The sequence below is a fragment of the Sinocyclocheilus rhinocerous genome, unplaced genomic scaffold, assembly GCF_001515625.1.
Source record: "Sinocyclocheilus rhinocerous isolate Xijiao unplaced genomic scaffold, SAMN03320098_v1.1 scaffold628, whole genome shotgun sequence".
Taxonomy (NCBI): Eukaryota; Metazoa; Chordata; class Actinopteri; order Cypriniformes; family Cyprinidae; genus Sinocyclocheilus; species Sinocyclocheilus rhinocerous.
Window position 1 is genome coordinate 351,983 of NW_015650779.1, and position 12,382 is coordinate 364,364.

The 12,382-nt window shown below is 40.3% G+C and overlaps 1 protein-coding gene across 3 annotated transcripts in view; it reads right to left on the reverse strand.

Moving 5' to 3' along the window:
• The window catches only part of LOC107712599 (AT-rich interactive domain-containing protein 1A-like), a 73,695-nt gene that overhangs the window by 14,217 nt on the left and 47,096 nt on the right, over positions 1-12,382 (reverse strand). For all 3 annotated transcript variants that reach the window (XM_016517917.1, XM_016517916.1, XM_016517915.1), the window contains 7 exons: positions 7,568-7,808; positions 7,119-7,193; positions 4,290-4,454; positions 3,878-4,187; positions 1,013-1,164; positions 783-880; positions 189-398 (listed from right to left, as the gene is read on the reverse strand). In XM_016517917.1, coding sequence (XP_016373403.1) covers positions 189-398; positions 783-880; positions 1,013-1,164; positions 3,878-4,187; positions 4,290-4,454; positions 7,119-7,193; positions 7,568-7,808 — 1,251 coding nt within the window. The remainder of the gene's footprint in view (positions 1-188; positions 399-782; positions 881-1,012; positions 1,165-3,877; positions 4,188-4,289; positions 4,455-7,118; positions 7,194-7,567; positions 7,809-12,382) is intronic.

Below are 12,382 nucleotides of genomic sequence, written 5' to 3' on the forward strand. Positions count from 1 at the left end.
TGGGGCTTAATTTTCACAGACGCTAGTCCATACCCAAATTCCCTGACATTCCGGGTTATACAGTAAATCCCATTTTTTATGACTGGATTCCGCAATTCCGTCTGCATTTAAACGGCCTTGTTTACACCCTTTCATGTCCTATAATCGCTCCTAAAAAACTTCTGTAATGTACAGCTTCCATATCGCACCTGAGTGAGGCCGCCAATCTCTTTGACGGACACGTAGAGGCGGAAGAGGTCAAGGGGCTTGCGGCCCACCGCGGGGAGATTGGTCATGCCCATGGCTTTCTCCTCAGCAAACGCAAGGTAACGATCCACCCACATTTTGCGCTCCGGTTCTGGGCCCAGCTCGTACAGACGGGTTATCTTCTCATTAGTGGTGGTAGAGGAATTGGATTTCTGCAAGGACAAAAAAGGAGCAAAAAATGGTAAAATGCACCCAAGTATTAGATTCCTGCTGTTTAGTTATGGGGGCTAAAATTCCCCCATGCAATTTTTATAAACAAGCAGCACACACTAGCGGGTATATCAATGCACTGTATATGTGCAATGCGCATTTCAGCGGAAAAGCATTTTCATGAATGATGTATAAAGCCAGGACTGCAGGGAGCAATTTCAAAAGCCCTGAATGTGCGTTACTCCTCCTGTACAGTCTCCGGCTATCACAGCTCTCCATACAGATGATCAGTCAAGAGCTGTTCACAGGGCTCAGGGCTGCCCGCCCGCGTCCTTCGGCCTGCAACAGCACGGCCCCGACCCATTTAAATATTAATAGCTCTTCACCTTTTTCGATTCGGTCTTAGGCGTCCCATCCACTTTGTTATTCAACTTCTGAGGTTGGTTGAGTTTGTCCATTCCAAACTCTGGACTGGGAGCCATGCCTACGAGACAAATGCAAACACTGTGTCACTGTGGGCCAAAAAGCATTTTATTCAATTCAAAGATTCACTGTTTGAACTATTAGCAAAAAAACTAAAACGCTGGAAGCAAAGCAAGCAAGTTACACTGCTTACCGGCTGAGTTATTGGACATGTTTCCGGGCATGGGGTACGGTCCCACTTGATTCATCATACCCTGCATGCTGTTCATGGGCGGGGCATACGGAGACGGAGACGGAGACCCGGCTCCCATCATTTCCTGGTTCATGTTGGGATATCCAGGCGGTCTAGAAGATAAATGAATGAGACCGTTTAGCTAAACTGGATCTTAAAGGGGTCCTATTATGCTTTTTCACTTTTTTAATTTTAGTCAGTGTGTAGTGTGTATGTTTGGGCATAAAAAAGAAAGTTACAAATCTCAAAGTCCACTCCAAAGAGAGATATTTCGTTTTTAAAAAATCCCTTTTCAAGAACTACAGCAAACGGCTCGTTTGGACTACAGCGTTTGTTTTCCGGGCTTTGTGATATCACAAAGCGGCCCATGTAGAAAATAATGTATTTGGATTTTAAAGACGTGGCGCGACGCAACGCTTCTCGTCCGGTGCGCGACCGCCTGAAACGCTGTTTTTTTCACCTCCGTGCCCAAACGTCTTTGTTTTGGCTTCCGAAAGCGGATGATGTCAGGAAACAGTGGTTGCAATTTATTTACTTTGTAAAAGAGCATAATAGGACCCCTTTAAATGGTATGAATGACTCTCTTTCAACACACTGCCTTCACTCGTACTGTCATGATCTGATTTTCATCTCTCACAGTGTGATCAGACTGAATCCAGCTGTGCTCCACAGTAGGGGTGTAAATCGGATGGTTCGTCACGATACGATACGATATCGATTCTCATACCCAGCGATACAATATTTGCCAATACTTCAAAAGATTCTGATTCTTGATTTATTAATCAATGTTCATTAACATTTTCGAGTTTTATTTATTTACTCCCTAAAAAAAAGGAATTGTTGAGATTCTTGTCCTTTGCATGTTTTCGGCAAATGGAGAAGGCCATCTTTTTAGTCGAAGTATCAAATACAAGCCAGTCTCTCTTTGATCCATCGTCACTGAAACACCATCTCTCGCTAAAACACAGAGAACCGTCATGACGTTCTGATGTTTGCTTGTAATGTTTCCATTCCGTTCCGACGTAACCCCAGGTTCTTACACCGTGTCTACACCGGACGTGACAGTTGTCGTGTCGCGCCGCAACAGCTAAAGTCGGTCTACACTGGATGTGACAAAGCGCCCGTTAAAAATAATTTTAAATGTGTGTCAGCACGTCATAAATAGAATTGCATCCAGTGTAGACAGCATCACTGATTATAATGGGTTCTATAGTATTTTGTCGCGCCGCGCCGCTCGCATCCAGTGTAGATGTCAGTTTATGAAGCATAAGGAAGGGAAAAGTTAATCTTCTGAAATAAAGCAGCAATATCTTCTCAGGTAAAAGTTATTAGAACCGTGTCTAGGTACAAGCTAGCCATCACACTGCTCTGAACTTATCAGCCCGTTTTTATCCTATTATTTGATTCGCTCTTGTGGCTTATGACAAAACAGCTAACCACTCATGATGAGCTCGTCTTTGGAAAATATTATTTTATTCACTTACGTCAGAAACAGCGAATCTCTTTAAAAACTGTCTGTTGTTCTCAATACATTGCATTGTTATAATTCGGAAAAGTTTTACCCGCCAACTGGCGACTGACGCTGTTACATATACTCGCCAACACTGATTTTTACTCACATCTGGCGCTTGGCGAGTGTTAATTTTAGGCCCCAATTATATAGTTTCTAAGCCTCAGGTTAATCAAAATCCATAACTCCGAGCCCAAACAAATTAATATGTGTCCAGCCTTTAGCACAGTCAGGTTTATATGGAAGTGTTTAAAAGAAACAGAAAAGATCCGATATAAGACAGACCCATTTGAGCGATGGAGAGTGTATTTAATATTTATAATCAAGTGATCTCTCCAAATCATTCATTCACGACATTCACTTGTCTGTTTGCTTACAAAAGGTGCGAGAGAGATGCAGCCGTGTCTCTCTGTATATTAATATGTATATGTATAAAATCTGTATATTAGTCCTCATCATGCCTGAATTCACCAGTAGATTATATTTAAATAAGCACATTATTTTACTGGATATTAACTTTGAATATTTTGAGTGAATGCAATCACTTACAATAATTAAAAATAATAAATAAAAATAAACAAATATTTGTAAAAAATAAAATAAAAATAATGAAAAATGCAAAATCAACATTATAAAAATAGACTGATCAAAATATTAAATGTAAAAACAATAAATAATAGTTTAAATATTTAAACTGCACACTATATAATCAGTGTCACTGATAGATTGTTTGCTGAAAATACAGAAAAAGGTTAAACACTAACTTGCATACTGATGCTGAATCAGTAAAGTAGAATCATGAGTATTTCTATGCTGGTGACACCATTGCCTTGTGAATGGGGAAACAGGACTACGATTTCAGTTATTATGCACAAAACTATTTACAGGTGATTCTACTCTTACTGTCACTAGCACTAAGAACATGAGTATATCATGATTATTGGTGTGTTTTCACTGCAAAACACCACAAAAAAAGCAAATAATAACTTTGAGACAAGCTATAGCCAATTCAGTCATTATAGGCCACAAAAACAGATTAAAGTCTGTTTGTCAAATGTCCTATTTGTGAAATCAGCTTATTTACAGCTTCAAGCTTCATGTAGACCGTGTTTCGACAATCAGAGCTCCAGTGACTCAACTTCCTATGACCAAGCTAAGCATTTCTGCATCAGTGTTGGCAATCAGTGGGATGGACTCTGTTTCTCATGCTGAAAAACTGACATTGTCAGATCGGATCCAAACTTTTCCCAGTCCAAGAGGGCCTGGATTCTGCACAGGATCGTTTCAGTGAGTTCAGAAGCACATGTGGACTGTACCTGTGTATGGAGTTGGATGGGCCATGGAGCATCCCCGCCGCTGATGCGGGATCCTGAGGCTTTCTGTTCATCCCAGGCGGCGGACACATTCCTGACGCCACCTGAGGAGGCATGCCGCCCATGTTGGGGACCATGCCAGGGCCGTACGGCCTCGTACCCATCTGCCCCGGACCCATGCGTACCGGAGGCATCCCTCCATACGGCCCCCCTCCACCCTGCCCTGCCATAGGGTTCATGGAGCCGCCCAAGCCAGGACCACCCGGATAGTTAGCGTTCGGCATGCCTCCGTAACCCGGAGGCCTCGGGTAACCTGTGCAACAGATTTTAAGGTTAATGCACACTCTAGGCTCATGTAAAATATGTTTGATGTTCTTTAAAAGCATCAGTGTTCAGTCGAATCGAAGTTTCTCACCTTGTGGTCCGTACTGGCCACCCTGTGGCCCATAGTTGCCCATGGAGTTGTTTTGCGGGAAGGAACCCATCCCACTATGCATTTGGCTTCCAGATGACTGCCGTGGGGATAAAGTTGACCCGGGTTGAGGAGAGCCGTACGGCATCTGAGGGTTCCTCATGTATACTGTAGAGAGCAGACACAGTTACGCTACAGTAAACCACCCTCGAGGTTATGCTTTCATGCTAGGAGTTTTGGTGCGGATCCAAGCTGAACTCAGGTGCACAACACAGAGACACTCCAAAGTAAACATGAAAATGATGGTCTGGGGTACAGCTTGTGTAGACACTAAGAGTTCACAACTCAAAAAGCAATATGGTCAAATATGCATACGCAAACCACAATTTAGGATGTTTAAGTACAGAGTCCATAGAAATTGCTTTCAGGGACCTTATTCCTTATTCCAGAACACATCAGGAAATGTACAGTCAATTTATGGCTGCAGATTATGAGAAAAAAAAAAAAACTAATTGCTATTTTTCTAGGGGGAAAAAATCGTGGTTTGATGTGTATGTTTGTAGGGCTGCACAATTTGGCTAAAATTGTATGATTATACATCAATATGAATATAAAATTATAAAAAACATAACATTTTTAATAATAATAATAATTCATTATTATTATTATTACTAAATCAAAATATAAAAATTACAAAACATGAAATTACTATTGCTATTACTATTAATAACAATATTACTATTTCCAATGTAAAATAAAAGAGTATTTAAAACAAAATAATTTTTATTAAAAAAATCCAAATTTTTAATATCAATATGGCTATAAAATAATATTTTTTATTATTAATAATAATAATCATCATCATCAGTAGTATTAGTAGCACAAAATAAAAGTATGAAATATATGTATATATATTAGGGGTGTAACGATACACGTATTCGTATTAAAACGTTCTGTACAAGGCTTTCGGTTCGGTGCGCATTACAAACCGAACGATTCGTTGGACTAATCCTATTACATTTGGAAAATAAAACAACGTGCGGTCTGCCCCGTGATAACCTCCCCTTGCTGGGACTGTGTGTCGAAAGAAGATGATCTTGTATCGACTAGGGTTGGGCCGACAGACGATGCCATCGTCAATCGCCGATGGCTGACAGACATCACGATGTTAAGCTGTCATCGTGATTACCCTCCCCCACCTACCCCCTCTCCCGCAATCCGCCGCATCCCAGTTCCGTGTTCAGAAAGGAAATGAAGTGTACTACAGAAACCCTAAAGGGAATAAATAGCCTACGAGATGGGAGGAAAAAGAAATATTTCAATACTTTTTCTCGCAATTATATTGTTGGGTAAGTATAGGCGACTGTATATAAACTGCGGGCATCAGGGAGCCGCTATTGAAACCGCTTTTGATCGCACGCTCATTTTACTGTCACTTTCACTTTTGAGATTGGCGATCACAAGGACTCTATACTATGGAGCGGCAGTACTTACCACACATTTGACAAGATTAGATGTTTGTCATTGGTGCTCAGGATCATTCGCCATCGTCCTATCAGACATTGTAAGTGAACTTTCATGTACTGTAATGCAACAGGCTTTTAGTGGCTCTGTATAACGCATTTGTTTCACGCTTCGGGCACACCCCTAACCCCGCCCCGCCCCCCAATGTCATCGTCCATCACGATGTTTCACTGTAGACATCGTCCGATGCCAATTTGGTAGACATCGCCCAACCCTAGTATCGACGATATCAATTGTTGACGATATTAAGATATTTGACATTTCCAATTAATGTAGGCCTGTTACATTCTTATTTTTATTAGTCCTATTATTATTATTAAGAAGTTGCTTTTATTGTTAAATTAAAATTACAATTTGCCATTACAATAATTACCAAATAACTGACGTGCTGCGAGGGTAACAAAAGATTAGGCTATTTACTCCTCAATTAAAATGTTTTAAAAAAAGGTATTTTAAAACAGGTCTATACAATGAATTATAGGCCTATTATTAAAATATTAACACTTCAGTCATCAATAAAAATCAATGAAATAAGCTTTTATTTCAAGCACCGACTTTCAAAAACAACCTGTTTAACACGAAATATGTTTCTTCTCTTCTTTTTTTTCACTATCTAATATTAGAAATATTAAGGGAATAAATGAAAAGTTATCCGCTATCAGCACATGTTGAAGTAGATTCGTCTCGTCGTCTCTGAGAGAATATGCGGCGTCAGATGCCGAAAGCTTCGTCATTACTCAGTCATTCCCTTTTTACTTTCACTTTCTGCAGTGAATTGACTGAGATAAAGACTTCACCGGCATAAATCTTGCGCAAAGTTTGTACGTTGCTTGTGTGTGATATCCATTGGCTTGCCTTCATGGTTTAAAACAAAATATTTCCAACATTGCGACGTAACCAATTACCCCCATACCGAACTGTGACACCACTGTGTCGTATCGAACCGAACCGTGAATTTTGTGAACCGTTACACCCCTGATATATATAGGCATATATATATATATATATATATATATAATATTTTGATGGAAAACGGCAGGGTGCCCTTCTTTTGTTGATAAGCACTTCTCATTATTCCCAAATGCACATTTAAGCGACTCAAACTCAGAGCAGATGCTGAAAAGACTGGATCACGAGCTGCTCATGCATAAATTAACACAGTGCCGTGCTTCACTCCGACTAAACATTGAATTAAAACGCAGCCTTCACAATTAGAAAATAGCACTAATCCATATCGTGATTTCAGTTTTATTTTTTAATTAATCGTGCAACAAAGATAAACATTTATAAAAAAGTCACAAGACTCACCTCTATCCTGACCCATGGAGGAATGTAACATACCATCCGACTGGACACTCGAGGGTCTGGGGGGCATCTGGGTTCCTATAAGAGGGGTAAACATCAAAGTTAAACTAATGGGCAACTTATGATAATATGTGACAATGGACCACTAAACCAGTCATAAGTAGCCCGGGTATATTTGCAGCAATAGCCAACAATACATTGTATGGGTCAAAATGATCTTTTATGCCAAAAATAATTTGGATATTGAGTAAAGATCATGTTCCATGAAGATATTTTGTAAATTATGTATTATGTACGATTTAAACAAAATTGACAATTATGACTGGTTTTGTGGTCCAGGGTCACATATTAGTCTTTGAAAAAAATGAAATGCGCTTCTGCATTTCTACCTGCACTGAACTATACTGTTAGTGCAAATAATAGTAAACAAACTGCATAAATGAGAGTCCCACCAGGCAAGGCTCCGGGTGAGAGGGGTCCCGTGCGCGAGGCCGGGCCGCTGGCGGGCGAGCCCACAGGTGAGGGTGACGGGCCGCGGATCCCGGGCAGGTGCGGGGAGGTGTGGGGCGAGAAGGGCGACTGCGCCGGGTTGCTCTGCTCCCCCTGACTGCTGGACACTCCTGACGTGCTGACGCCCGGACTCAGAGCACCCTCCGTGCCTGTGGGGAGATCATCGATGGAGCCAGACAGATCCTGCACAGGAGAACCAGACAAACAGAAGCGTGTTATTAGTGGCGTTTGATAAGGCAAGCCTCTCTATTACTGCTGCTCATTGACAGCCATTTGAACAAAGCCCTGAGTGCTCGTCCCACACTGTACTACAGACATGAATGATAGCTCAAATCACATGATTTATTGAGGAGAGACGTGCTCGTAGTTTTTACGGAAGCCCTAAGGGGACATAGTGATGGAAAAATATGAGATGAGAGGAAAAATTATTTCAATGCTTTTGCGTTCATTTGCTAAACTTTTGCGTTCGCTCTCAGACATTTTGCTGCTGATGGAAATATGAGATGGGAGGAAAATCCATACTTCTACGCTTTCACAAAGTTTCTCTGGGGAGCGCAATACTTTTGTGAGTGTACAAAAAAGTTACTCCAGAGAATGCAAAAGTTTTGCAAGTGATCTCACAAACAATTTTTCCATGCATCTCATATTTTTCCCATAAGGGCTCTATTTATAAAAAAATTTAAAAAATAAAATTTAAAAAAAGCTGTGGCTGATAAAATGAGCAATTATAGAACAGACTTTCACTGAAGGAGTAATCTCAACCATGTCTTCATATAACCAGGCATGAGCACGTAATGTACTTTTGGTATATTGGGACAAGCATCTTGCTTCTGTTTTAGAAATAACGTAATAGTTACAGTTAACAAAGCACATCCTGCTAAAACCCCCACCGAGACATTTGGCATCTCTATTTAAATCTTAAAGAGACCATTCACCTAAAAATCAATATACAGATATGGAAAAAGTTAAAGAGACCACTTGGAAGATTCTCTGGATTTATGATTTATAGTTAGGCCAATACGTTTGAGTAAAACCAAAGCTGTGTTTTATTCTGTAAACTATTGATGACATTTCTTCCCAATTTTAAATAAAAATGTTTTAATTTAGAGCATGAAATGACAATTGGTCAAAACAACAAACGATGCCATGCTTTCAGGCATGTTTTTATTCATTTTTATACACAATACCCAAGTTTTAACTTCTTTAGAGTTAAGAATCAATATTTGGTGCAATAACCCTGATTTTCGATCAACAAATGAAAACATGTTATTTTGACCAATCGTCCAAAAAAAAAAAAAAAAGCAGCACTAAATGACAATATTTGTATCTGAAATGTGGAAGAAATGTTATCAGACTCTTCTAGAATAAAACAAATAGCTATTAACATTTTACTCAAACCCATACCTAGTAAATCCAGAGAAACTGAGAATTTAAGTGGTCTCAGTTTTTTTTTTCCCCATAGCTGTATATTTGTGTATTTTCTATCATCATTTCTATTCATCCATTGAAAGTCCACACAAATAAAGTTTTCATGCCCCTAATGGCACAAAAGCAATTAAATGAATCAAGCAGTTTAATCCAGGTATTCTAAACAGAAGCTTTAACATGCTTTCATTGGCGTGTGAGAAAAACCTCATTTTAAAGCCAGCACGTTTGAGCTGGTGTTTACCATATTTGATGAGCTCGATGTGTGCTGATCAACGTTTATGTGGGAAAAAAAAAAATCTTAATTCAAATCTGTAAATATATGTTCAAAAGACTTAAACAGTACAATTCATTTGAATTACTTTGTGTACTTTTTAAAGCCTGACACTTTTGGTTTTGTGAACTTTCATTGATGTAACTGTATCTTAAAGATGAACGAAAGTCTTTAAGGTTTATTAACCACATGAGTGCGAGTAAACGATGACCACTTTCATTTCTGGGCGCACTATCCCTGTAAAGCCACCTAGGTATACATACTGGTAGACCCAAGCAATTAGCTAGTCAGTTGTTAGACGATTAGTTTACCAAAACAACCAAGCATTGTTGCATCTTGTTTATCACAGGCGAACATGGCTCTATAAAATAAATCCAGTTGACTGAGTGACAAAGTGTCATAAAGCAGGGCAAACATCAGTGAAATTTACACAAACGGTGCATAACAAATACAACACAACACATATAACAACAGAAAAACCAGGCGAACATATCTTGCAAAAAACAAATAAACTACTATAAGACCAGAAAATGTTCACTCAATATACATGAAGCAAACATGGATATTTTGTGAGACCATGTGTCTTTGATTATTGATGGTTTTGCCTGAAAACAAGCCTGAGTGAAATGAGCAGCGAGTCCATATGGGCTGTGATGCTGAAATCAATCTGGCAGTCAGTCATAAAGCCTCCCAGCGGAGGAGTGTGTGTGTGTGTGTGTGTGTGTGTGAGAATATTTACACACTCGACTCGCGTCACGTGGAGCGCATGTGTTCAGTGAAAATTTGCAAGCTCATCTGCCAGTCAGATCAGAGAGGGAAAGGGAAAAAAGTGGTAGAGGAACGAGAAACACAAACACACACTGGAGCATGGCCAAGTATTCCCATAGAAATCTCACACTCGCAGACTGGCTGCGGCCCCAAAGTCAGCGGTTTTGCACTTGAAACGGCGCCCGCTGCTATTTTTGGGCCGTGACCTGCTGGAGGAACCCCAGAGGGAGAGACAGGAGAAGGACGCCGATTCAGACTCCTGTTTTAGCTGCCACACACACACACACACACGCAGCGTCTGCATGACCCAGCTCTGCTCTAACAGGAAACAATCCTCGGCGGATTGCTGTTTATGTTGGCATGTGTGTGTCTAAGAGGAGATTCCTGTGTGTGACCCATGAGGAAGGTGTTTATTACCCGAGAGTGTGGCATAAACCCAGAGTCTTAATGTCTGTGCGTGCGCGCGTGTGTGTGTGTGTGTTGACAAAGTGTCATAAAGCAGGGCAAACATCAGTGAAATTTACACAAACGGTGCATAACAAATACAACACAACACATATAACAACAGAAAAACCAGGCGAACATATCTTGCAAAAAACAAATAAACTACTATAAGACCAGAAAATGTTCACTCAATATACATGAAGCAAACATGGATATTTTGTGAGACCATGTGTCTTTGATTATTGATGGTTTTGCCTGAAAACAAGCCTGAGTGAAATGAGCAGCGAGTCCATATGGGCTGTGATGCTGAAATCAATCTGGCAGTCAGTCATAAAGCCTCCCAGCGGAGGAGTGTGTGTGTGTGTGTGTGTGTGTGAGAATATTTACACACTCGACTCGCGTCACGTGGAGCGCATGTGTTCAGTGAAAATTTGCAAGCTCATCTGCCAGTCAGATCAGAGAGGGAAAGGGAAAAAAGTGGTAGAGGAACGAGAAACACAAACACACACTGGAGCATGGCCAAGTATTCCCATAGAAATCTCACACTCGCAGACTGGCTGCGGCCCCAAAGTCAGCGGTTTTGCACTTGAAACGGCGCCCGCTGCTATTTTTGGGCCGTGACCTGCTGGAGGAACCCCAGAGGGAGAGACAGGAGAAGGACGCCGATTCAGACTCCTGTTTTAGCTGCCACACACACACACACACGCAGCGTCTGCATGACCCAGCTCTGCTCTAACAGGAAACAATCCTCGGCGGATTGCTGTTTATGTTGGCATGTGTGTGTCTAAGAGGAGATTCCTGTGTGTGACCCATGAGGAAGGTGTTTATTACCCGAGAGTGTGGCATAAACCCAGAGTCTTAATGTCTGTGCGTGCGCGCGTGTGTGTGTGTGTGTGTGTGTCCACAACATGACGCAATGGCACTTGGGAAAAGGGTTGGGTATCGAAAGCCGCTTCCATTTTATAACCGGTTCCAAATTTCCAAGAACCGGGTATTCGATAAGACGCGTGCATTTCGATTCGTGTATTTCCACTGTAGAAAAGGTTGTTCCGGGCCGAAACTGACTTCTTTCATATTTGTCGACCAATATGCAGAAAACTACGTCAGTATATCATCATAAACACAGCCGTTTTTGTCTTGCGTGAATGTAAACAGATGAGAAAGAAAACACACATGTACAGTATTTTTAGATCTGCGTGCATCCTGTGTTAAAGAGACAGCAGCCTAATAAACGCGCTGCATGTCATTAATATTTAAGAACAAAAGAAAATCATTCACTGATCTTGACTGAATATATTTAATAACTTTAATTGATTAATCAAGATTTTATGAAAAGAAAACTATGCAGTGCAACTTTTAATTACAATTTATGTACCTGAAATTTTGTTCAGTTGTATTTATTTATGATATTGCTAATTGATTTGTTTGTTCCTATCTTAATACTGACTGTTTACTTGTCTTTAACACTTTAATATTTTAAATGTATATTAATCTAGTTGTTTTTGCTGAGGTATTTTCTTTTAAAGCATAGGCAAAATTCCTCTTGCAGTGTTCTGTAGGCTGCTGATTTTTGCTCGTGTTATTCAGCTGCAACAGAATGCTTTGTAAAAAGACAGAATAAATGTTTGACTTAATTTTTTTTATATTGGATTGTTTATCTTATTGGAATCGAAACTAGGAATCGATAAGCAGAATCGGAATCGATAAAATTCAAACGATACCCAACTTGGGAATGTGATCTCAAAGCATCACTGATCCCAAAGCGAGGGCATTAATTAATGAAGAGACACTGAGGACTAAGGCTCTGTCTGTGTGTGTGTGTGTGTGTGTGTGTGTGTGTGTGTGT